Here is a 26,415-nt window from a genome sequence, read left to right on the forward strand (position 1 = left end):
TTGGGCTTGATGAACATCTGGGTCAATATTTTATGTTACCCGGTGACCATTTGGAGGGGTCCGCCCCCAAGGTTGGGAACCAGTAAAGTAAACTTAGTGTGGGACTTTACTGTGATACTGTAACTGCATGTAGTACTTTTACTGTGATACTGTCACTACAGGAAGTAGTTTTACTGTGGTACTGTAACTGTATTAAGTACTTTTAAGGTGGTACCATAACTACAGTATCACTACTTTTAGTGATACTTAATGCTGGAAATATTTATACTTTTACTTCAGCAGGACTTTGATTTTATTTTGACTTTCAGCTCAATCGTGAATAAATAATGAAACTTGTGTATGTTGATGGTGTTTTCTGATAGAAATTAATGGTTGAATGAAAAATTAAAATCAGTTTCTCCACCATTTTAAATCACCTGCAAGTAATTTGAACACAAACAGGTACATGGTCATATTTTCATAGTCCTCTATTAGCTGCTTTATTTCTTATCAAACTGAGAAATGAACAAACACTCACACAGACACTGTAAAAACAAACCCATTGCTTCTTTATTAGTTAGTCATTTTACAGTAGTCACTCATACGTAGCTGCCTTGAGTTGGTCTTTTTGTGTCTCTTTTTACTTTTTGTTCCAACTTCTTCCTCATTTTCATCAATACAACGGAAGAGTCATGGACAAAGAATAAAAAAGAACAAAAAACAAACAGGAAGAAATAAACTGAATAAATGCCCCTTGTCACAACAAAACTACATTTGGCAAAAGGTGAGGATGAAGGTGATGATGATCCAGTGCATCTTTAAAACATAGACTCAGTTTTTACTAAGATAGACACAAGATATGTCTGGGCGTCTGATTGGATAAGAGCTTTCAGGAGTCAGGGGTTATCATCCAATCAGATTTGATCTCCTCAATTGTTGCTAGGTGAAGTTTGAAGCATCATTAACAGGACATGAGGCTGCAGGTGTGGAGCCCCACGATACAGTAAAAAAAAACCAAAACAAAAAAACAACTTACTCTCAACAGAATATAAAAAATAAAATATAAAACTGACCCATTCAGACTCGAACACAGTGAAACGATCTGGTGAGTTTATGGCACAACATGGCGTCACGACGATTTCAAACTTAACTATAATACTTTTTATTTCATGGACTACAGCAGCTTCAGCTGGTTAATGCAGCCCATTGTCCACAGACACGACCTCTACTGCAGTGCTACATGGACCCATGATCACACCACGGCCCCTGGACACAGACATGTAAAAGACCCCCCCTCCATAGGATCAATACCAATCCCCCCACCTCTGAATGAAAGAGACGCAAACTGACTACAATTAACGGCTGTGTTGTTTAAGGTGGTTTAGTGTCTCTTCGGGGAACATTTTGCAGGTGAAGTCCAGGGGCCCTAGGGCCCCGTTCACTGACTGTTATGATACTTTGATTATGAATTCCTATTAAATGAATTAAATGAAAGATTGATCAATGATCAAAAACCTGGCTGACTAAACAATCAATTGACTAATGATTCAGGCCTAATAATAATCCCAAGCCATGCTGTTTGCCCTGTAGCGGGCTAACACTTCTTGGCTAGCTCGTGTTAGCTTGTTACCAAAGACTGCTAACATGCTAGCAACACAGATGTGGGGTTGAGAAAATGAATTGGTATTACATTATCTACAGAGGATTAAATGGTAGTTTCAGTTTTAGGTCTGTGTTCGACAGCAGAGCAGCAGAGGTGCAGCGTGGCTAATGTGGAACCAGCTAACCAGCATGGCAGCCAGTACAGGGTTAGGGTTAGGGTTAGGGTTTAACCCTAACCCTAACCCTAACCCATGCTCGATTGGCTGTTTGATTTGTCGTGTACATCAGAACATGTTTGACCCCCCACCCCCCAGTGCCACTGTCCGCCAGTTCACACATGAAGAACAATAAACATCAGTCACAGCTGAGCGCACTGAGGATATGAATGTGGTCAGCTGACTGCTGAATCATCAGGGCGTCGCTTCTGAAACATCTGTGCGCATTTGTGTTTACAACCAAATCAACTGATAGATCATCAATACTTTGAACCTTCACCAGGATCCTGACATCACATTCAGGCTTTAGCCAATTTTTCATAAGTGACGCCCCTGAGAAACTATGGAAGCCCATTTCAGCTGAGGAAATAAAAATTGATTTAAAGAATGGCAAAATAAATAAGACAGTATCAGACAGTAGTTCCTGACTCTGACTTCGATTTTTGAATCAAAATTATGAAAATAAATCAATATGATAAGAAATCTGCCTTAGGAGACGGTGAGTCAGGACTATGACTTTTTAAATCTTAACTTTAAATTATGAAATCAAAATCACCAGATAGTGCATCATGATCAGGTGATTTGTCAAGATTCTCAGATAAATGGAGATTAAATCAAGATTAGATAATGAATCAAGAACTGTGATTCACTGAATCAAGATCAAAAGATGGTTTAAAAAAAAATCAAGATTGTGAGACATTTTGTCAAAATTGTGATAAATCAAGAAGATCTTAAAGAAATAAATCCAGATTATGACAGAAGGTCCAGATGATGAGAGTAAACCGAGACCTGTTTTAAATCAAAATGATGACAGTTTATCATGATCTTCACTTTTCTTTCTAAACTTTTCAGTTTTTTCCTGTTTCTGGCAGAAATGGACTTTCATAGGAACAAACTGATCAACGCAGCGAACACAGGAAGCGATGTTCATCATGAAGAGATAACACAGATCCATTCACAGGGATGAAGTGTGAAACATTACAAAACAAACTCTGAGATGTGGTCGTTTCTGGTTTAGCAGGAATGTCTGACTTTGACTGGATGGGAGAGCTGCTGTGGCACTGAATAAATAAAAACCTGGCTTAAAGACAAAAAAATGAAAACAAAATACTCCTGAGAAAAAAAACATCGACCACTCCTCCAGAAGATTCTGATCCGAGGTGACAGACACAGGCAGACAATGTCAAAAACACAGGGAAGATGATGACTGAGGCGAATGTTGAAGACATTGAGGCTCAGTTTCAAACACACCCAGCACTGTCAGTCTGAACACACACACACACACACACACACACACACACACACACACACACAGAGAGAGAGAAAGAGAGAGAGGAGGGAAGATGAAGGAAAACACCTCGAACCCAAACCACACCTGACCAAACTTCACCTGCAGTGCCGAGTTTTAGAAGTGTGACTCTGATCTGACCCTGCGAGCTTCATCGAGTTAAAGGAACAGTCTGACGTCTGGAAGATGGAGATCAGCCTCATCTACGGTGCAGAGACGGGCCATTTAGCCTAGCTTAACACAAAGACTGAAAGCGAGGGGAAACTGTTAGCATAGCTCCAGTGACAGGAAAAATCCACCCTCCAACAGAGCAGGTGAAGGAGGGACGGAGCCTCTTCAGTCAAACCTCTGTTCAGATTCATCTTCTTCACTGGTTGTTGCCGTGTCTGTGAGGAGCACATCGTTTCTTCTTTACTGTACAGATGTTCACATTCTTCCTCCTGACAGAATGGATCAAAGTCAAGTTTGTCCACTGTAGTGCTCAGAGGACGGAGAGACGCTGCTGAAGGTGTGTTCACCTGTCAGGTGAGGAGGTGGAGTGAACTACATCACTGTAAATACTACAGCCACACCCCGTTTGACTCTGTTCGAGCTCACTGCTGAGGATGGAGGGTTGACCTTCAAAATAAACCTCGTCCCTTCTTATGAACTGAACTGAGGATTCAGACACAGCAGATCTGGACCCTGGTCTGACCTCATCCTGCAGACAGAGCTCCGTTCCCTCCCTCCCTCCCTCCCTCTCACACACACACACACACGGTGTTCATTACATTCATTCTGTGACCTCCGGTGACCTCACAACACTTGTTCTGTAAACTTGGTTAAACTTTACTATTTACATTCTTTATTAAACCCAGGAAACACTTCTGAGCTCCGCCCCCCCCCCCCCCCCCTCCGGTTGATCACCAGTGACTGTTCCATCCATTGTAGCTGTAACACAACCGTCACATGTGGGTTCACTTGGGCCTCGGTGGCAACACCTGAACCACGATACTCCCAGTTAGTGTCCAGTCAGGGTCCTTCGTTACCCCATCAGAGCCGTCAGGAGAATCATCGTCATGAATGAACGCCAACGACAGCAGCGACTGGCAGACGGCTGTCCCGTGTGGTCTGAGGTTTTCATTTGAAATGAAAAGGTACGTGCACCTGTGACTGATGCAGCTCGTAGCGTTTAGATCGTCTGACAGCATTTGAGATCAGTTGTTAAAGAACAGGTAGAACAACAACGGCCTTCCCGCCTCTCATCCGTTCTCCAGCTCAACACGAGACTGATCTAACCGCAGGGATCCATCGGCTCGGACTGTAACTGCTCCTGACAGTCACAGCATCATCAACAACCAGAGGCTGACATCTGTGTTCACATGACTGAACCTGAATCAGCTGATTCATCCGCTCCTCTCATCTTCTTTCACTGCACCAGACTTCATTCTGAAAAGAAGCCTTTTTAGAGACAATTTTGATCCGCTTCCCCAGAGCCGGATGAGAAGATGATTCCACATTAGAGACAGATGTGTTTAGCCTAGCTTAGCACAAAGACTGGAAGTGGAGGGAAACTGTTAGCCTACCTTTGATTTCCCCTCTGACTCTGCATGAGACACAAACGTCAGACTGTTTAAGTTGGAAACTATCAGCCCCAGAGTCAAACCTGCAACTCTCTGACTTCCTCTGTGTGTGTGTGTGTGTGTGTGTGTGTAAAGGGGGGAGGTCACTGCTCAGACAACAGCAGCTAAAATGTGGAACATGAAGGACTGAGTTTCCACGTTTCCTGTTCTGCAGCTACAGACGAGCAGGTGGATGCCTGGCGTGATGATTGGTCATAGGGTGGAAGGACGGAAGGAAGGACAGAAGGAAAGGAGGGAAGGAAAGGAGTGTTTTTGTGGGGAGGGTTCAGAGGTTAAGGGTAATTTACAGTAAACTACAGATATATACACACACCCAAAATTGTACAGAGAACAAATATGTACATGCTCAGGGTTTCTATTTTTTAACTATTACCGACATTTTTTTTCTCAAAATATGTCTCCTCCTCCTTCTCCTCCTCTTCTTCCTCCTCCTCTTCTTCCTCCTCCTCCTCCTCTTCTTCTTCTTCCTCCTCCTCCTGAGGAGTAATGTTGCACAGGTCCTCCTCCTCCTCCTCTTCATCACCTGTCTGTAGTGTAACGAGGTGGGAGGCAGGGCTTTCAGGCTGTCTGGACCGAGGGTCACATGACATGGAGGAGGACTTTAGCTGTTCTTTAGCAGCGTTCTGTCTTCAGGAGGACAGGAGGAGGAGGCAGACGTGGAAGAGGAGGATGAAGCAGCGATGGTGGTGGCAGCGGAGGAAGAGGAGGATGTGGAGGTGGAGGAGGAGGATGTGGAGGTGGAGGTGGAGGAGGAGGCGTGGGAGGGGAAGGAGAGCAGCTGTCCGGACTCAGAAGAGAGGAGGGAGCAGGAGCGCAGGTCAACCGTCTGCAGGGAGGGGCAGCGCCGCAACAAAGTGACACACTGCTCCGTCACTTTAACACAACCTGCAACACACAAACATGTTGGTCATATTTCCTGAACACATTAACATGGCCTCCAAAATAAAACAGGAAGTCGTTTCAGGTGTATGTTTACCTGCCAGGTTGATGTGGATGAGACTCTCTCTCAGGGGGGAGATGGGGGAGGTGAGGGTGTGAACCGTCTGGTCTGTGATGTTTCCGCACTGACTCAGGTCCAACCTGGTCAGGTGAGGAACGTAACGCACCAACAGACGGGACGACACGTCCGTCAGGTCCAAGCCAGCCAATCGCAGCTCAGTGACATTCTGGAAACGCCCCACTCTGGTTTCACCATGAGCTGATCGACCAATCAGAGAGCAGAGAGAGACTTGGTTTTGACTTGATATATGAAACTAAAATTAAAATTTAAAGACCAGAAATAAATAAACCGCTTGAAACGACCTTCATGTCAAAATGAGCAGATTTTAATGGAAACATGACTTTAATCTGAAATAACACAAGAAAAACTCTCAATGTCAACTAAGTAACTGACAGGCACCACTCACAGCTTCACTTCTCAACCAGAGGTCAGGGCTACTGAAATCTGCAGTTCATTCATTTAGATGACAGGATATGAAAGTGATGGTTTATTTTCATTCAAGAGCTTCTGCACAGTTGGTTCATTTAAAATAAAGACTCAGTTTTCATGTTATCTGGTCAGTTTTAAAGAATAAAACTCAAAGGTTTCATTACTGATTTATAGTTACAGCTTCCACACTGACGTCACACTGGGCCGGCATCACCATAACGATGGGGTCTTCTCAAGCAAATTCAGCAGGGCCTCTGTGTGAAAGAGGATAGTGTCTCACCTGTCCGAGTGTCAGGTGAGGGGGCGAGCAGCTCTCTCAGGTGCGAGTCTTTGAGGTCCTCCACTCTGCTGAGGTCCAGCAGCCTCAGACAGGGACAGACGGCCTGACACAGGGCCGAGACCGCCGGCCACGGACACCCAGACACGTTCAGCTCCAACAGACCTGAGGTAACACAGGTGAGAGTCCAGGTGAGTCCCAGGAGACAGGACACAATCAGTCACTACTGAACTAAAAACTGACATCATGAAGGTGATGAGTGATGAAAAAGACTCAGGACTCAGGTTAAACTCAAGAGTCACTTACTAGCTTTTGAGAGAGCTTTCAGCTGAATCCCATGGCCTTCTTTAGCCAATGAAACGTGCACAGGTGTTGGTGTGAGACCACCTGTGACTACATGACTAAAGTTACCTTGCAGGCGGTTGATGAGCCACATCAGCTGTTTCTTGGAGATGTTGGTGTAACCCAGGTTGAGGGAGACGGGCTGGCGGCGGATGATCCCACTCAGCATGGGGGGGGTGATGGAGCGCTGCCGGCTCAGGTCGATCTGAGTCCACAGCCTCTTGTCACAGCACCTGGAGACAAACGAGTGTCAGACACGTCGATGAAAGGTCACAGGGCTTCAGAACAACTTCACTATATGAATGAATGAGCCATCTTCAGACAGGACACATGTGGCCACAGCTGGAGACAGATCTCCTAATGGCTGCTTTGTTGTGACATCACAAAGTTCCAGAAGTCCTGACGGCTGGTTTTAAGGCTCAGCGTCTGAATACAGGCTGTGTGCATTTCTCTGTGGACCGAGGCTTTGATACTTTCACAGTATTAATATAGAACCTAGACCTGCTTTATAATCACAAACACATGGACATCTACCTTTAGACTGTGTGGAGCCTTAAACTGTGAGGTTAGTGAGTGTTTCCAGTCTGTCGGCACAAAGTGTGAAAACCAGTTCACTGCAGAAACAAATCACAGCTGTGACAGAGGGGGATCTGATTCTGAGAGAGGTGATCCACTGACGTGGGTTTCCACCAGAGAACAGGCTCCATGATGAGGCACTCTGCTGGAGGTGACCAGCAGCAGAGGACCAAGCCACAGGGCTGTTTGGACCCTCTCTGAACACAGTTTGGCCGAATGGTTTCAGTAGCTTAAACATGTCTGTCAAGAAGGAGAGAAGGTCTGACAATAGTTGGTCGACACCGTAAGAGTATGTTCACGATAAATGAATGTCTTCTTCATTGTTGGGGTGGAACAGCACGTCTATATTTCTGTGCTCTTGACAGTTTGTGTTGCTCATTTTGTTGTCAGGTTTTATATTTTCTGTTTTGATACTTGTGTCTTTTTTTTTTTTTTTTTTTTTTAGTATGTCAGGCTTTTATTGTGAAACACTTGTGGTTTCTCAGTCCTGACCTCGTCTGACATTAAACCACCAAACCAGGTGTGACGGTGGACTCTGCTCGGTCGTGGACTCACCAGCGGCTCCAGGTGCGACAGACCCTCATGCAGACACACAGCTCTCTGTGGCTCAGGTAGGTGAAGACTCTGAGCCACACGTCCCGGGTCATGATGTGGGACGCTCCACAGTCCAGAGGCAGGCAGCTGGGCTCGGGGCAGGTGGGGGGCGGGCGCACCAGGTGTCTCTCCATCTGAATGGGCCGGGGGGGTGAGGGCACAGCTGGGGGGCTGCGCTTCATCATCTGAGAGCGGGGGGCAAGGCGTGACGGCTGGGAGCAGGGAGATGCCGCCATTGCTGACATCATCAGGCCGCCCCCACCGCCCCCCCCCCCACCAGCGCCATTAGAGGTGGGGATAGAAGAGGAGGAGGAGGAGATATTGTTCCTGGATCCCTGGTTCTTGCTGTTGCTGCGGATCTTGTTGCCACGACTCCCACTGCCTTTAGTCCCACCTCCTCCTCCCCCACTGTGTCTGTGATTGGTCAGAACTCCACTGGCATTCTCCTTCTCCCCTCCCTCCCTCCCCCCTCCCGACCCTCCTCGTGTCCGTCCGTTGCGCGCCTCTTGCCCGTTGCTGCGCTGCTTCCCCGGGAAGCCGTCGTGCTGCGAGGATGGAGGCATCTGATTGGAGGAGAGGGGTGAGGGCGGGGGGAGGGAGGAGGAGTTTTTCCTGGTCCTGTCCTCCTCCTCTCCGTCCAATAGCCCTCCTTTCCGTCCTCGTGGAGGTATCCCCACCTCTCCTCCCCCTCTCCGCCGGGCCTTGTCTCCCCCTCCCTGCTCCTCTTCCCGTTCCTCCTCCTCCCCCCTCCCCCCTCCCTCCCCCTCCGACTCCTCGCTGGCACTGAAGCCCAGCTCAGCCAGACGTCTCTCCCTCTCTCTCTCTCTCTCTCTCTCCCGCTCACTGCGACTCCTCTCCCTCTCAGCCCGGCTCCCGCTGCTGTTGCCGTAGACAACAGGAGGAGGTGGGGCTGGGGAGGAAGATGAGGGTGAGGAGCCTCCCCCCTGCTCCCCCCTCAGGGACTCATCAGAGTCAGACTCGGAGTCGGACTCGGAGCTGGACGAGGAAGAGGAGGAGGACTCGGCCCGACGCTCCAGCAGACACATCCTCTTAAAACGCTCCAGTTTCTCTCTGTGATGGGAGCGCTGGTCTGCACTCGATGTCCCCCCTGCTCCTCCCCCTCCTCCCCCACCACCTCCTCCAGGCTGAGAAGAAGAAGAAGAAGTGGAGGAGCCCTGCAGTCCTCCAGCTCCTCCTCCAGCTGAGGAGGCAGGACCGTTCGACTCCGCCTCCTGTTTGGGTTTCTGAAGGAGAGAAAATTGTTATTTTAATCACAACTGAACAAACAACAACACAACACACATGCAGTGAGGGCGAGGCAGAGGGGGGGGGCAGGGAGACAGCTTCCTGTTTCTACATGTGTCTCCATTTTCATCGAACGCAGGACGTCTCACACCGAACCCGACGTCCTGAACCTTGGGGCTCAGGAGGAAGACGTGTGGCGTGAGACAGTCCCAGAGTTCAGTCTGCTCCTGCTGTCGTCTCCTCACCGCTGCAGCCTCACAGCGTCTGACCTCCAGAGGTCGTGACCTGGACCGGGCTCATGTGGTGATGTACACAGTTCTGACTGAGCTGCAGACGACTTTAAGTTTGGATGAATGACTCTGAACTGAATCACATGTGTGCTGCACGTTAAACACACACACACACAGACACTCTGATGTCTTTGTACCTTTTTGAGGCGTTTTTCATGGGCTCCTTTCATCTGGAGGAGACAGAGGAGAGTCAGTCAGAGCTTTAACATATCCTCAGTCTCACACTCACACACACACACACACACACACACACACACACACACACACACACACACACACACACACAGCACTCCTGCCGCACTCAAACCAACCCTTCAAAATAAAAGCTGTGCAGTGACGCCCCTGTGCCTCAAATTCCCATCATCATCAGGCCCACCTTCTTCTTGGGCCCACTGTCCTGAGCCAGCTCCTTCTCCTTCTTCCTTTTGTGTCCCCCCTCTGTCCTCCCCCCTTCGTCCATGGAGGGAGGGGCTTTCTTTTTCGGGGGAGGGTCATCTGTGAGCTTCCAGCGACCCACCTCCCCATTATCCAGCCTGCGCTTCCCCGAGCCGTCCGCCTGGTCCTGGAAACAGACACACGCACGTTAACCTGTTGAAAACACTGCTGAGACAATGAAGAGCGAGTGAAGTCTGTCCTCAGTGTTGCCCGAGGTAACGGGCCTATCCTCTGTACGGTGGCCTAGTTTGGACATCTATTCACTGCACTTCCGTTACCTGTATTCCGTTTATATGACCACTTACCACACGAACTGAAACTGGCTGCTATCCACTTTCTACTTGCACTATTAATGTCAAATTGCTGCCTTTACTGAATCACCTTTGCACTACAATAACCTAACTTGCACAGAAACTCCTGCTGCTACTCCCAGTTATACGTATCTCATTTAGTTATTTTATTTATCTCTTTAGTATTAGGAAACGTCCTATTTTATGTAGAATTGAATGTATACTTAGCATTAGGAAATGTCTTGTCTTGTCTTATCTGTCGTGCCTGTGCAGTGTGCACTTTATATGTTCCACCGTGGGAGAGTGGGAAACGTCCTTTCGATTCCTTTGTATGTCTTAACATGTGAAGAAATTGACAATAAAGCTACTTTGACTTTGACTATCTGAAAACTGAATAATGTGGAAGATAAATGAACTAATTACTGTTAAATGAGTTAAATATGAGACAGAAACTGATAAAACTAATGTGTTAAAAATCAACAGAAGTTAATTCTTGCTGACGGGAACCACAATCAGTCCATAAACTGGTTTCAGAGACGTGTGTCAGTGGTCCTGAGTACTGGTCCGACCCTCACCTTACTGGTCTTGCCCTCCTTGTGGCACTTTGGACACTCCCAGCAGTTTGGGATCTCATCGTTGATGATTCCTTCAGCTTTGCCCATCTGAGCAGAGAGAACAACGACACCCTCAGAACAGTCGTATGAATACACAGCGTTCACATCAGCACCAAGTCACAGATCTGACCCAGTCCCTTCAATAAAAACTGCATTGTGTCCAGGTCTCTGCTGGACAGAACAGGACCAGCAGGACAGAGACAGTCACTCATCATTGCTCCTGCTTTTATTCGCTCTGCTTCAGTGACTCAGCTTCTCCTCAGGGATCTAACCAAACTTTGTAGAGGAGAGTGAAGAAGGAGGTGACATAGAGAAGATTCATTTCTCTGTTTCATTCAGATGAAGTTCATTTTTACTATACAACATCAGTTTGTCCACAGAGCTGTGGCCTCTGTGACAGATCATGTTTCTCTACAGAACTGTGGGTACTGAAGGTACCGTAGAGAAGAAGAAGACGGGCACAGTAAACAGTAACAGCATGTTGAACGGCAGCAGGTGCAGGAGCAGGGCCACAGCAACTTGTGGAGAAAACACCCTCCGACTGGAGCCTGGAGACATTTAATGTCTGACTCAGATCATCAGGACGAGTTGTGCAGCAGCAGAAGTCAGGATGTAAACGGAGCCACAGGAAACAGCTCAGAGACTGAGTTTATATCAGCAACATGACTGTTACAGTCTGTGACCCCGACCTTCACAGAGACTAATGGTAACCAGTTTAGGCTAACGTTAGCTTATTTGAGCTAACTTGAACTTGTTTAGGCTAAAATTAACTTATTCAGGCTAACATTAGTTTGTTTCGGCTAACCTTAGCTTGTTGAGGTTAATGCAGGAGCTGGGTTCTCACAACCTTAGCAGCCACAGTCGTCAGTGTTCAGTCTGTTCTGTGTTTTTGCTATGGTCAAATTTGGCATCAAGAATTGTAGAATTTCATGGGTCTTGGTCCCGACTACTAGACTTCTGGTGTCTCGACGTCCCACTTTTTTTCTCTGCTCTCTGCTGCTGCAGTGACCCCGATCCTCCACAGCGCCATTAAGTTTTATTATATTACACTCAACGTAAAAGCAACCTGAGGTCACATCTCTGAGCTACAGGAGGAGGCTCTCAGTTCTGCTTGTGTATGATTCTTATTATCAACGAGAAAACTCAGATTAAAGCAGGTCCAGACCCAGACCACTGACCTTGAGACAGCTGGGGTGGATGATCTCGTTACAGATGGTGCACTCCATCAGAGAGAGGCTGAACTTCTCCTCCTCTGAGTCCACAGTGTCCTCCTTCCCCGCCTCGCCACACGCAAAACACACCGCCGTGTGAGGCAGCACCGGCTGTACAGAGAGAGACAGGTGAGTCAGACAGGTACATTTCAACACAGTGTTCACCTCTAATTTTCTGATACGGTCATAGATGTGTTGTGTATTTTCAATAAAGATATTGTGGGGAAAAAATGCATCTTTTTTTATATCTAATGACACTTGTTTTATTTCTGTGGATTTCCTCTGTGTAATTTTATGACTGTGTTTCAGATGTGGTGAAACACTGGAGTTTATTACTGGAGTTGAATGTGATGTGACCTCTGAGGAACCACCAGAGGGCGTCTCTCCTCCTCCTCCCCCTCCTCTTGTTGCAGGAGGAGGGAGAGGAGCATCTATCCCCCCTTTCCTCCTCACCCGTTCCTCTCTTCTACTCCTGTTACCCATCCCTCCCACCTTCCTCTCCTCCTCCTTCAGTGCAATCACAACTGAAGCCAACACATCCTTCTCCTCCTCCCCCTCTCGAAACAAAGAACAAATAAATAAATAAATAAACAACAGAAATATGAACAGCAGCAGATCCCCTGGCTCAGTGTGTGTGTGTGTGTGTGTGTGTGTTAAAGCATCTCTGTGAAACCATAGCAATGGATCAAAGCCAACTCTCAGCTCCAGCAACCATCTCTGGTTGCCATGGAAACCCAGCATCGTCGCCTGCTGGGCTCCAGCTTTCCACTGATGCTATTTGAAGAATCGACACAAATAAATGGAAAAAAAAGAAAAGGAAGGAAAAAAAAAAAATCACACCTTCAGTATTTGAAGATGTTCTAAGTCTCTGTGTGTGTGGTTGTGTGGCTTGAAACCATCATTGTGAAGACATGTCTGGTCCTCACAGTCAGGTTCAGACCTGGCTTCATGGTTCAGGATCAGGGTTAGGCATTCATTTGTAATGGCTGACAACAGGATAACTCATGTATGACGTGTGTGAGTGTGTGTGTGTGTGTGTGTGTGTGTGTGTGTGTGTGTGTGTGTGTGTGTGTGTGTGTGTGTGTGATGGAATGGAGGATGATGTCAACATGTAAATCTGTGCTGTGTGTGGCTGTGGAGCAGGAGATAAGGCCTGTGAGACTGTTGTGAGGTGTTTATGTGATTTCTGCAGAACTTTGACTTGTCAGGTTTTTACTTTGCTGTATTAGACAACAACAAACAAAATAAACCAACAGTGTTTATTTACTCCACTGACTTTATCTCAGAACCAATAAATAAAGAGAAAACACCACACAGGTTATTCTCCAGCTAATTTCCTGGAGACTTTCTGCATAATTTCCTAAAAAGCTATAAACTACAAGAAAGGTCGACGCACTTTGGTACAAGTTATGATGATAGAGAAAGTGTCAGCTGTTCCAGTTACTGAGAACCTGACGTCTGTCAGTTTCCTACTGAGCCACTTGATGAGACAGAAAATGGATTTCACCTTGTGGTTTACTGGAAACTTTATTCTTCATTCATGCTGCATTCATCGTGTGTTTGTGGACACGGCTCACCTGCTGTTCCCTGAACCTGAGGCTCCAGGCTGCATTAGCTTAGCATTCACAAACCACTCATCAACCACTCAGTCTGATCAGATCTGTGTCTGACACACTGAACACATGATCTTTGATGAAGATCCAGACTGAGGTTTAAATTATTGATCTGCTGTGGATTCAAGTTGAACTAGAGGATCTTTGTCGGAGAATGTTCACCTGCAGAGATCACCTGAGAGTGTGAGTTTACCTGTGACGCCTCATCATGTCACTCTCACAGCTGTGTGAGCAACAGGTGATGTAATCTGACATCATGTTGGTGACGATCAGCGTTGGATAAACACCAGAAGGTTTTCTGCACTCGGCTCTGACGGGACGAGACTGGGGAGCGCTGACCGTTACTGTGTGTCAGAGCTCAGATCGACCAATGAGCTGCTAGATACAGAGTGAAGTGCTGCAGTGTAGAGCGGTGCGTGTGTGTGTGTGAGACTCACTGCTGTGCACTGTCTCAGGAGGCAGGACTGCTTCATCCGGCCGGGCCCTCCAAACTTCTTCATGTCCTTACAGAAGTGACACTCTCCACACTCGGTCCTCATGCAGGCCTGGCAGCGCCGGCACCGCGTCCGCCTGCGCCTCGCCCCCCCGCCAGCCCCCCCACCCAGCGCCTTACTGCCCGACATCCCCGAACAAGTCAGCTGCAGACAGAGACGGACACAACATGACGAATGGAAACAGTCAGCAACTCATATCCTGTGATTATAATATGATCACATTATTATCAAAATAGTCGATTGACTCAATGATTGATCAATTGATCAACTAACTGTTGCAGCTTTAAATCTGAACCATAGAGACAAGCTGCTGTTATCACCACATACAATCTGAATAACACGTTTTTTTTAAGCAAACGTGTTAAACGTCTGACAGATTTGTCCTGTGTCACAGTAACAAACTCTTTGGGTTCAGGTTATCAGCAGAAACACGGACAGGGTCACTGAGTGGAGTCTGTTAGTCCACTTACATACAGGACTGTGTATTTACCAGCAACGTGATCAAACTAAGAAGCACCTGAGCTCCAGGTTCTTCTCTGTTTGTAGCCCAGACTGTCTTTTATATTACAGCTGCAGGTAAATTCATCAATCAACAAAAAAAATTAATCAGAAATAGTGAAAATAGTGAAGAAGTTTGTTATGATTTCCACAGACCACGGTTGGACTGACAGTGTGTAAAAACATCATACTGTGATTATTTAGACAGGTATGATGATGTCAGGAGGTCAGAGTGAACGGCCATTTTCTGTGAAAAACATAAAAATGATGATGATGTGGTTTTTGTTGGGTCCTGTTCCTGTGTGTGTGTAGAACATGATCTGTGGAGTCTCTGGAGCTGCACGTATGTTCGGACACATTGTACCTTCATCAAGTGTGTGCACTTGGTCATACTGTGATTTTGATAATAATCTAATTTATTATTAAACATCCTAAAATAGATCATTTTACTCCAAAACTATAAAATTATATGAGCAGGAAAAGCACACGAGCCTCACGCTGGAGAAGACGGCTCTGTGGACAGCCTTCTTCTACTGAGACCATTTACTGATAACTGTTGAAACAGTTGCCTATTAATTTTCTGTCCATAAACTAATCAATGAATTGACTTTTCATTGTGGCTCTACAGCAAACAGCAGAGCTGCTCAGTTGTTGAATGTAGAAGAAATGTATGTTTATGTTTGCGGAGGTTCAGGTGACAAATCATCAGGGATCGAGCTGATGAGGGCTGGGACTCATTATTATTCTTATTATTAGGGATGTCTCGACCTGATCTCAAAGATCAGTATCAGGGCCGATCAAGGCTTTTTTGACTGATCATATCGGCTTTAGTGCGCACCAACCTAAGCCTGAGCCTTTGTTTTAGGTCAGCTGTCACACAGGTGTTGTAAAGGCAGAGCACCATTTGCTGTCACACGAGCATTTCATGAGTTCAGTACCACAGCATCTAAAGAATAAAAACTCATTGGAATACATGAGCTCACTCAGGAAACTGAAAGGCTGCAGAGAGGAAACACACACTGGAGGATACTCTTAAAAGGAGAGAGAAATTTCCTGGACTCTTGGAGAGGAACTCATCACCTTAGATGACCCACCCAACGAGGTGGTGGAGGTGCGTTTGCTGCTTCGCTGTATCATGTTATTTATCTGTACGACGTGTGACGGGTTTTATCACCACGAAGACCTGAAAACAGCAGTTTGCTAACACAGTGCATTTATTTGGTTAGTTGCATAATTTGAAATGCTATGCTAGGTAACGTTACCTTCCGTGTTAGCTTAGCTACAGACGTACAGTCCTCTCTTCTGTCACTGTTGTGTTGTCAAAACAACGACCTGTTTAGTTGTTACTCTTCTGTGTTTGTGTGCAGGTCATTTGTTGGATGATGTTTTACATTATAAGATGTGTTTTGCTTCAGCTGTGAGAAACGGTGTCCACTAGCACGCCCTTCAACACGCTCTGGATTCCACCGCTATGTCGTTGCCTTGGCAACATACACCATGAATTCAGGGGGCGGAGCTTCTGAAGGAGAACTGAAGGGAGGGGTGTAATTGTCATGCTGTTGAGTTCAAATATCAACAATCTTTCTCCAGAATCGCTTACTCCACCTTTAAATCAACTTAATAAGAACTAGAACGATATTGATTGGTCAGTTAGATAATCTATTGATCGGCTGTCTGATGTGACAGTAAATTCAATATTGTTTATATTTTGTGCTGTAAGTTGATTGAAACAGACTATTTATTTTTTACATAAATATAAATTAATGAAACAGACACCTTCACTATATACTGACTTCAGAGCCCCCTACTGCTCCAAGCTCAGTCTGAATGGTCAGACGACTGTACCTGGGGGGTGTCGCTCAGGTCAGTGAACCGAGCCCCATCCCAGGACACGCACACACAGAGGGCAGGTAAAGAGACTGAGAGGGCAGGTAAACCCCCTGAGATCTGTCCCGGAGTGCCCTGCCGCCGCTCTCACTGTGGCTGTTCTCGTTCTAACGGTCTCATTCTCGTCACTTCGCTGACCCCAGCTGGGGGGGGCGACGAAGCATTTTAACCAACAGATGTCACTGGTGAGTTTTCCAATGAGCCGCCCCATATATGTGGGCACTGTAGGACAACTGAATTTCCCCAAGGGGATGAATAAAGTATCTGTCTATTTCTCTACCTATCTATAGTCCTGCATGGAATACAATGGTGGAAATCCTGCATTATAGACCTTAGTATTTGACATAGATTACAGGCAAGAGCTCTAAAAGATGTTTACACTAGAAAATAAGAACACTTGTAAAAACTTTTTTCAATATTCTTGTTCACTGTAACGTCAATCTGATTATTATTTCTGTCTCAACCCCGACTTTCTTTACTGTTGCTGTTCGTCATCCAACTAAATCAAAATAACAAGCTTAACTAACATAAGTGAGCAGCTACATCAGGGTTTCTGCAGCCTCTCCACGTAAGAATTTTACAGACCTTTCTGCTAGTTGATTAATCAATTAGTTGATCAACAGAAAATGGATCAGCAACTTTTGTGACAATTTCAAAAAATCTAAAATGTAAAGCTGATGCTTTTTGCTCTCTGTGGGTTAGGGTTGGACTAACTAACTTGGACTGTTGGTCGGACAAAACAAGACATTTAATGACATCGCCAGTGGCATTTTCTGACATTTTATAGACAAAATGAAAAATCTAATAAACAAGAAAATAATTGGGAGATTAATTGGTGATTTTTTTTTTAATGATTAGCTTTTTATAATTAATGTGACCTGGATCCAATTTTAAAAAAACAAACATTAATTTAAGTTCTGGCTAAGGAGAGCTCCTTGCTACTGTGATGAAATATGATAATGATGATAATGATATAATGATAATAAATAGTAATAATGTAAACTATTTACACAGCAGTCCTGTCTCATTTGTTGTTTAACATTTCCAACAGCTGAAACCTCACACAAAAAAATTACCTAATGTTACCGATCAGGAAATAAAATTTATGACTAGAGATACAAATACCAGTCATGTTCATTATCAGTTCATCTGACAAGTATTTTTTTCCAATTAGTCGATTAATCATTTTGTCAATACTATGTCTGAAAACAGAAATAAATGTGCTTTATATTTTCCCTCAGCCCATTGTAAGGTCCTCAGGTGTCTTGTTTTAACTGACCAACAGTCTAAAAAGCAAAGATATTCAGATTCCTGTCGTATGTGACCAAGGAGAGCACCAACTCTTGACATTTGAGAAGCAGAAGACTTCAGCTATCTCACATTTTGTCTTAAAAAAAATAAAACAATTAATCGATTATCTAAATAGTTGCCGAATCATTTTCTGTGCTGATTGATTGATTAATGGACGAATCGTCGCAACTTTTATTAAGGCTTTTAAAACCTTCTCAGGTGTTTCAAAAGGAGCTGAATTAAAGGCTTTAAGACTTTTTATGACCTGCGAGAATAATGAAGATGCGCATCTGGCACCACTTGGAGTTGCTAACGGCTAACAGCTAGCGCGTCACAGTAACCTACATTTAGTCAATGCAACCAAACACAAGACACCTGCGCACATTTGTAAACGGCATGTTTGTTGTTAATTAAAGAACCACGTTTCTGAAATGACACACGATCCCACCCCACCCCCTGCTATCTGAAAAGGTAACGTTGCGGTTGCTAACGTGTTAGCAAGCTAACTGTCCGTTCGCCCCCCGCATTACGCTTCCTCTTTCATTATCTCTCTGCTCCATAAAGCACCCCGCCCGGCAGGTGGGGGCCAGTAAACACCTGGTTAATAGTGGAGTTATCAAACTGCAGGTGCTCACCTCTTCGTATCAGGTCGCATGCTCCTCGGTCGCTCATTAGAAATAATATTAGCCAACAGTTAGCCAACGTTAGCTTCGGCGCAGCGCAGCTAGCTGTCCGCTTCCTTGTTCCTTTCTCCGCCAGGCTGCTGCTCGCTCCGGGCTGCTTCACACGCGTCCCATCGTGGTGGCCTCTGGTGCTCCGGTTAGCTCCCGGGCTAACCTAACGGACCCGTTGTGGGTTTAATGTCTCGATTACCAAACTGATCGATATCGATAAGTGAAGGGCGCAGTGAGTCGTGCCCATTCACTCCTCTCCCCCTCTCTCTCTCTCTCTCTCTTCCTCTCTCTCCCTTGTGAGTCTACCTCTCTCTCCCTCCTCAGCACGTTACAACGTGTTCCTCTCCTCTTCTTCCCGGGGGGGTTCAAAACACCTCAAACCGCTCATTTTACCGGAGGAGCACAGTTTTAAATCCACGCTGGGCTATAACCCTCCGCAGGAACTAGGCCCGCAGATCACCGCATGAACATGATTCAGATGTTGTGGGTAACGAGCCGCTATTGTTCTCCGCGTCTATTGTGCGGCTCGCTGCGGGGCTGTGCGGGATCAGTGTTGTGAGTCAGTTGGTCTCCTGTGCCACTTCAACCCCCCCGTGCTGATTACATCACACAGGTGACCACAAATACCGCTCTTCGTTTTTACCTCAGAGGAAGAGAGAGAAAATAAATAAATAAATAAATGTAGTAGCTAAATAAAATATGGGCAGCGAATATATTCACGCCCCGCCTCTAGGTGTTACGTCACGATGTGTCAGGTGCAGAAAAGCATTTTGGGATTTGTATTTTTCACAGTTTGGGGTTTTTCTTGCAAGCATTACATTTATGTGGAGACACATTTATGTCAGAAATCTAAGAAAAACACATGAAATGTTAGGACTGACTGAGTGCCAAACGTAAAAACACTTAGGGTAATTAAAAATGTGCTTATTTCAAGTTGAAGGCAACATTTCACAATTAAATTCAAAATTATGAGAACATTTTGTCACATCAAGTCCAAATGTTGAAATATAGGAAGTGTTTAAGAAATCTCATTTTCACAGCAAAAAGAAAGAAACAAATAGAATATAAATATGAATTTTAAAAAAATCATGAGAGAAAGAAAATAAAATATATAGATAAAGGTAATAAATGAAACAGGGGCAGTGAATTTTAATCTGCTATTAGCCTCATCAACAAGGCTAGAGAGCCCCACTGTTGCTGATCAATTGCACCAATCACCAGAAAAAATTCCTTGTATGTGAAAACATACTTGGCAATAAAACTGATTCTGATTCTGATTCTGATTCTGATTCTGATTCTGATTCTGATTCTGATTCTGATTCTGATGTGTGCATGCCCCTCCTCTTTGTGCTTACATCATGATGCATCAGGTGCAGAAAAGCACTTCACTACATCATTAAAGCAAATGTGTTGTTAATTTAAAAGGGAATATGTTGCATTAAAAAACTTGCGGTAACTAATAATTATAACAGTTTGATTAAAATGTTACAATATTAAGACAATTTAAAATAAGACATTTTGATTTACTGAGACAATTTTTTTCTGGTACTTTTTGGCGTCCGTACAAACAAAGAGTTTGGTTTTATTCTGACGTTATTTGTATGATTCTTAGATATTCTTATACCAGTTACACACTGTACTGACAGTCAGACCTCCCTCCCCCGGCCCCCCCTCCTCTGCCCGGCCTCCCCTGCTAGCTAACAGGCTAGGCTAGCTCGGCGGCTAGCAGCTCTCCTCAGTGTAATTAGTTGAGACGCACCGGCTCCATCCACACTACGGTGCCGTTGGACCGAACCGACCCTCTTAAAACTCACATCCAGACCGCGCACCACAGGGACACACAGTACCGGCATCCACTGACCAAACAACTGAAGATGATTAAGCTCTTTTCCCTGAAGCAGCAGAAGAAAGACGAGGAATCTGCTGGAGGAAACAGAACAGGAGCCGGGGGTAAAAAAGCCAGCGCGGCCCAGCTCCGAATACAGAAAGGTAGGCTAGTTACCGACCCCTGTCCGGTTAACCGGGCGAGTAGCTGGCTGACTAGTTACCAATAAACCCCAGGGTGACACCTCCTCGCCCCCTCAGTGGGAATGATAAATAACCACCCGGAGTAGAAGCGGGGGTCTATAACTCACTGTTGCTAGCAGCTAGCGCGCTAACTTTAGCCTGGAGTGGTGTGAGCTAACGGTGGCTAGCTTGTGCTATATTTGAAAACAAAACGCACACAGTCAGAAGCTAACCCCATTTGATAGTTAGTGTGTTAGCACACAGCTAACGCGAAACAACACTGAATCCACAAAACATGACGAGCTGCTCACTGATAACCACCTCTCATCAACAGCCTCTGAAAATCATAACATCTCTAAGGCCAACAAGCTAACTTGCTGTGTCAGCTCTCAGGTTAACTGTACAAACGGTTTCTCTCCACCTGGTCAGGTGTAACAGTGTAACTGGCAGACAACCAGGTAGTTTTAGTGTCAGCAAACTGTTTTCTTAGACGTTAAACGTTTTACTGATTAATGAAAACAAAGGTGATTTCTTTTCCTCAGAGTTTCAGTCTTAGGCATCATTAACACCTGAGGACAAGAAACTACACACCGGTAAACAGACGTGACAGACCTGATAGGTAGAGTTTAAACCTGAGGAGTGACAGGTCATACAGTAGTAGACAAGAAGTATCCCAATCAGAGCGTCATAAAATTCGCTCTCTTTTAAATGTAGTCTCTTTGATAATGTTACTGTAAAAGTCTTCACTTACATGAACAGATATATAGTAATTAGACCCCAGTTTTTAGCCTGTATTTGGTCACATTCAGGGAACTCAATATACCAAATTCACTCTGATCAGCTTGTGATTCCAGTGTATCATGGATGTACAGACCACAATTACTGGATCGCAGTGATACCAAAGAAAACTTGAAAACATGTTGATTCTCTACCAAGTCCTGCAGTTGTAAGGAGCGTCTTTTATTCTATGATTTCTAGAGTGTTTTATGTGCAGCTTGTTTGCATTTGTTCTGAATGGACGGCAGAGATAATGATATCCCCAGGAAGTGGAAGTCATGCTGAATCTAAAACTACGTGTGTTCATGTTGGTGTGTTCACATCTGACTGAGTTATAACAGATTTTTGACACAAGTTGCAGCAGAATGTCTCCTAGGGTTTTAAAGTGTCCTGTCCCAATGGTCTCTGCTGCTGCAGCTATTGATCATATTGATTGGCAGCTAAACCACAATAACTAAAGTGCTGTTGTCTTTAGATCACCTACACCTGTCTGTTTCACCTCATCTGTAGTTTAAACCTCTGAATAGAACCAAAGCTTTTGTAGAAGGAAAAAAACGAGAGCCCAAATTTTAACAACCTGCTAAAATCAATTGCGATTTGTGAATTGTGATTGTCAAACCTAAACCGCAGATGTTCTGCTGACCTGAAGGGTTCAGCTTTCACCACGTTTTTATCTCTGCTCTGTGACCTTCATTAACCCCCACCTAACTCAGTCTGCTCCTCACTGGGGGGCTGAGCTGCAGCTGCACAAGTAACAACAAGACAGTGAAAATAATATTGATTGTACTTTATCATTCAGTGAATATCAAGGAAATGATCTCTGATGTTTTACAACAGGAGGCTTTAAACTTCACCTGGAGATAAACTGGTTGCTGCTGCAGGTCACAGAATCTGACGGCTCACTGAATACGGTTTAACACCACAGTACCAATGCTTCCTTGTATGTGAAAACATACTTGGCAATAAAACTGATTCTGATTCTGATTCTGAAAAACTGATTCTGTAGTGTCAAAGAGACTAAACAGTGAAGGGAAGATTCCATAAAGGATTCATTGGCCCCTGAGCTTCATTCATCTGAGTGCCAAAGATTTGCTTGGTCAAGCGACATAAAAGTGAGGAATCAGACATTTTGTTATATGATTAAACAGGAACGAGTCATCTAGTCTGAAAGTGAGAAAACAAAGTTGACTGAAAGAATATTTGACAACATCTGGGCATCAGCACAGAGAGGGAGGGGCTGCCTGTCATGGGCAGCTGCCTAACATCTGTGTAACAGCTAACCTGTGTCAATTAATAAAATATATTAATAATTAGTTTAATCAACTAGTATTAGGAGTAACTGTGCACATCATTAATAAGGGATAGTAAATAAAAGGAGTTTGGACTGTTGGTCAGACAGTGAAGTAATAAGACCCTCAATATTTGAATTTGATCAGTACCAATTATAATATACATATCCCTCCATAAGAATGGAAAAATAATGGAAAAAGATAAAATGAAAATACAGAGGGCTGATGGGCGTCTCGGAACTTGTTCCTTCTCTCTGTTTACTTATTGGACCTTGAGGAACATCTCAACTCTGGTCAGATAATTTGATGTTATTGAAGCGATTCATAAAGAGCTGCCAGATTTAGTAAAATACTTCCTCCTGTTTCTTCATAGAGAAATGAGATTTTCTCTAGTTCCAAATGTTTTCTTACATCTCTCATTAGATTCTAATGCGTGGCTGCAGTTTCCTGTTTCCACTTCAGTAAGATGGACTGACACATGAGACCGTATCACGCTCTGTGTTGTTTCACAGGATGTTGTTTCTGTTGATAAACTGTACTGAATAAAATCTTTCAGCAGCTCCTCTGACAGTTGTTCTGTTTGTTTCAGACATCAATGAGTTAAATCTGCCAAAGACGTGTGAGATCAACTTCCCTGATGACGATGACCTCCTCAACTTCAGACTCATCATCTCACCAGACGAGGTGTGTTTGTTCACTTCCTGTCCTGGGAACCAGCTGAGAACCAGAAGAACCAGAGCAAAACAGATTTAGCCAACTTTTATTTAAACTGTTATCAGTCTACGACCCCAATATTCATCAATATTCTGATCATTTTGTTCAGCTGTTCTGAAAGAATAATTCTTTCTTTCAACTCTGGTCTTATGATGGATACAACTACCAAAAGAGCCCGTCGGAATAAAAGACTTGTCCTTAATTCTAACATGAGTCTGATCTGGGGCCATAAATCAAAATAATTAGATAAATTAGAATTAAGCCAAGGCCAGTTTATCTGTACTGTCCAAAGAGCTTCACAGAAAACACAACAGGCACCAGGAGACACGAGACTCACAATGAAAACTAGCTACAACCAGACACAAAACACTGGAGACACTTACTTTAAATTAAATATACACTGTCCAGTCTTCCCCAAACTTCACGTTTGATTGATGCCACTGATGACGTACGCCCCCCCCCCGCCCGAGTGTCAATCAAATCATTTGAGTTACATAAACTCTTTATGACCTGGTTTACACTTGACAAACAGAAACATAATGTACGTTGGCTCCTCCCAGCGGCCCCCAGGGGCCTGGCTCCTGGAGGCCCAGCTGTCTGTGGTCTGATCTGTGTCTGTGTTTGTCAACAGGGTTTTTACAAAGGAGGAAAGTTTGTCTTCAGCTTCAAGGTGAGAAACACCTGTCACCTTCACTGTGTGACCATGATGTCAACACAACTGCTCACACACACACACACACACACACAGAGCAGAAAACACACAGTATGAAACCATTATTTTATATATGTCTATTACTTTATTATGAACATTTGTTCATTTATTTTATTTTTTTTTAATATATTAGATTTGATTTTTTTTATATTAATTTGCTGAATCAGCTTTATGATTGTAAATGTGTCCTGACCTTTAATTAGAATTTTTTATTGCTTTATTGAAGCAAATTTTGCAAACAATCAATTATTTAATCACTTAATAAGCAGAGCATCAGTGGGTTCTCGATGAACTGATGTGGTAATAGTTGATATTGATTGATTGATTGATTGATTATTTGTTCCTTTCACTTGTCTTTTCTTACCTGAAAACATAGACGTGTCCAGTTTTCTATTCATGCAGGGGTTTCATAACACACACACACACACACACACACACACACACACACACACACACACACACACACACACACACACACACACAGAGTGGACTTTGGGAGAGCAGGCCAGGATGGTTGTTACACACTGTGGCTCAGATAATAACTTAGTTATTATCCATATGTCATGTATAAAACTTGATCACTATGAGGGAATCATTTAAACAGGAGTGATTGATTGATCCCTGTCAGAGGTGGATCCGTGTCAGAGCCTGAAAACCTGGGAACAGATGATTTAAAAACGTCCTGTCACTCTGTATGTTGACATGAATCAGACTCACCGCTCTGGTTAGTTACAGTTTGATCATGTCAGTCAGTGCACTGTCCCCTTTAGTGACAGAAACGTGTGTGTGTGTGTGTGTGTTTGTGTGTGTGTGTGTTTCAGGTAGGACAGGGTTACCCCCACGACCCCCCCAAGGTAAAATGTGAGACAATGGTGTATCACCCCAACATCGACCTGGAAGGAAACGTCTGCCTAAATATCTTAAGGTGTGTACACGTCAGTCATCAGTGTTTGTTCTTCACCTTAATGATGAAAGGATGTGAACTCAAGGACCACTTACTGAATTCTTCTGCTCATTCAACTCTCCACTCTCAGTTATAGACAGTGTTCACCTGTTTTCTTGTCCACAGAGAGGACTGGAAGCCTGTGTTGACAATAAACTCCATCATCTACGGTCTACAGTATCTATTTCTAGTGAGTTAAACACACTCATTCTGACACTAACACAGACCTTAGAGCTGTTAAGGAGGTTCTACACTGTAGAACCTACACTATAGAACCTTACACTGTAGAACCTACACTATAGAACCTTACACTGTAGAACCTACACTGAGACACTGTTCCTCTCTTTCTCAACTCACATTTTCTGACCCAACGACATGTACACTGATCTTGACACGTCTCCATTAAGCTGATATCAGCCTGGTTAGCGTTAGTGCACTGTGGAGTCTGTGGTGACCAGGTCTTAAGAGGTCTGTGACCCCCCCCCTCCAAACAGGAGCCGAACCCCGAGGACCCGTTGAACAAGGAGGCAGCAGAGGTTCTCCAGACGAACCGGCGGCTCTTCGAGCAGAACGTCCACCGCTCTCTCAGGGGCGGCTACGTGGGTGCCACCTACTTCGAGCGGTGTCTTAAATAACTCGGCGTCCCATGATCCTCGAACCTCCCCCCACCCCTCCCCCCCTTCACTCCTCACCTTCTCCTCCTCTGCCTCATCCTTCCTCCCCCTTTTCCTCCTCAGTCCTGCTTGTTGGCTGAAGCAGGAGCTGCTGCGAGAAAAAGCAGCACGCCAGAAGACGCTTTTCTGTTTTAAAACAAAAGAAGATAAAGAAACACCACCCCCCCCACCCCCCCATCTCCCTTCTCTCTGTTTTACTTCCAAGATGCAGCATTCAACTGTTTACACGCCACAGGGGGACGCCGATACAACATGTGACTGGACTTGAAAAGATGGCCGACAGCAAGTGGCGGTCGAGAATGATGATGATGACAACGATGATGATGATGATGATGATGATGATAATGATCATAATGGGGACTGAGGGACTGAGGGACGGGGGGAGGAGGGAGGAGGAGGCAGGTGTGGGTGGTCACTGAATGTTGAGGCAAGTCAATGATTCAGTGAACGCCACAACGCTGCTGATAATGATGCTGATGATGATAACCACATGATTTCTTTCTTTTTGTGTGTGTGGCGTAGACACCTGACATCACACAGGTGGTCAGAAGGACACCCCCCCCCCCCCCCCCCCCCCCCCCGCTGCCATTTGGTTGTTCTTTACACAAACTCCAGTCGGCAGCAAACTCCAAACTTAGAAACAGTCTAATGAAGCAACAGCCTTTGTTCACCCAGGATTACTGCGCTAGAGACATCTGTTGCCCTGGCAACTTGACAGCGGCTATGGCAACAGTTGCCTGACAATACCACAGTGATGACAAGACTTTGGAAACCATTGATGGCCCAGAAAATTCCAGGCAACAAACTACCCCTAAAACTACAAATTATTGTCAT

General features: G+C 44.8%; 2 protein-coding genes across 2 annotated transcripts; one reads left to right on the forward strand and one right to left on the reverse strand.

The window, feature by feature from the left end:
• Nucleotides 1-525: 525 nt before the first annotated feature.
• Nucleotides 526-19,129, reverse strand: LOC139609601 (F-box/LRR-repeat protein 19). Its single transcript, XM_071464421.1, has 11 exons — nt 18,427-19,129; nt 14,060-14,260; nt 11,977-12,120; nt 10,760-10,846; nt 9,836-10,021; nt 9,597-9,629; nt 7,886-9,168; nt 6,824-6,987; nt 6,416-6,577; nt 5,683-5,904; nt 526-5,591 (listed from the first exon to the last, which is right to left on the reverse strand). The coding sequence occupies exons 2-11, from the start codon at nt 14,243-14,245 to the stop codon at nt 5,308-5,310; spliced, it is 2,751 nt and encodes a 916-aa protein (XP_071320522.1). The 5' UTR covers nt 14,246-14,260; nt 18,427-19,129; the 3' UTR covers nt 526-5,307.
• A 1,030-nt stretch (nt 19,130-20,159) lies between these two features.
• ube2m (ubiquitin conjugating enzyme E2 M) lies at nt 20,160-25,587 on the forward strand. Its single transcript, XM_071464855.1, has 6 exons — nt 20,160-20,454; nt 23,128-23,222; nt 23,884-23,922; nt 24,786-24,889; nt 25,034-25,097; nt 25,402-25,587. The coding sequence occupies exons 1-6, from the start codon at nt 20,340-20,342 to the stop codon at nt 25,540-25,542; spliced, it is 558 nt and encodes a 185-aa protein (XP_071320956.1). The 5' UTR covers nt 20,160-20,339; the 3' UTR covers nt 25,543-25,587.
• Nucleotides 25,588-26,415: the final 828 nt, after the last annotated feature.

This window comes from Trachinotus anak, unplaced genomic scaffold, assembly GCF_046630095.1.
Source record: "Trachinotus anak isolate AG129_WGS33_773 ecotype Australia unplaced genomic scaffold, CSIRO_AGI_Tana_v1 ptg000003l, whole genome shotgun sequence".
Lineage (NCBI taxonomy): Eukaryota > Metazoa > Chordata > Actinopteri > Carangiformes > Carangidae > Trachinotus > Trachinotus anak.

Excerpts from the sequence above, each read along its gene's own strand:
- LOC139609601 (XM_071464421.1), bottom strand. The coding sequence starts at position 14,245 with ATGTCGGGCAGTAAGGCGCTGGGTGGGGGGGCTGGCGGGGGGGCGAGG. Across the intron at positions 9,630-9,835 it reads ACAGTGGGCCCAAGAAGAAG|ATGAAAGGAGCCCATGAAAA; the intron begins GTGGGCCTGATG and ends TGTCTCCTCCAG. Across the intron at positions 6,988-7,885 it reads TGTCGCACCTGGAGCCGCTG|GTGCTGTGACAAGAGGCTGT; the intron begins GTGAGTCCACGA and ends GTTTGTCTCCAG.
- ube2m (XM_071464855.1), top strand. The coding sequence starts at position 20,340 with ATGATTAAGCTCTTTTCCCTGAAGCAGCAGAAGAAAGACGAGGAATCT. Across the intron at positions 20,455-23,127 it reads CCAGCTCCGAATACAGAAAG|ACATCAATGAGTTAAATCTG; the intron begins GTAGGCTAGTTA and ends TGTTTGTTTCAG. Across the intron at positions 23,223-23,883 it reads TCATCATCTCACCAGACGAG|GGTTTTTACAAAGGAGGAAA; the intron begins GTGTGTTTGTTC and ends GTTTGTCAACAG.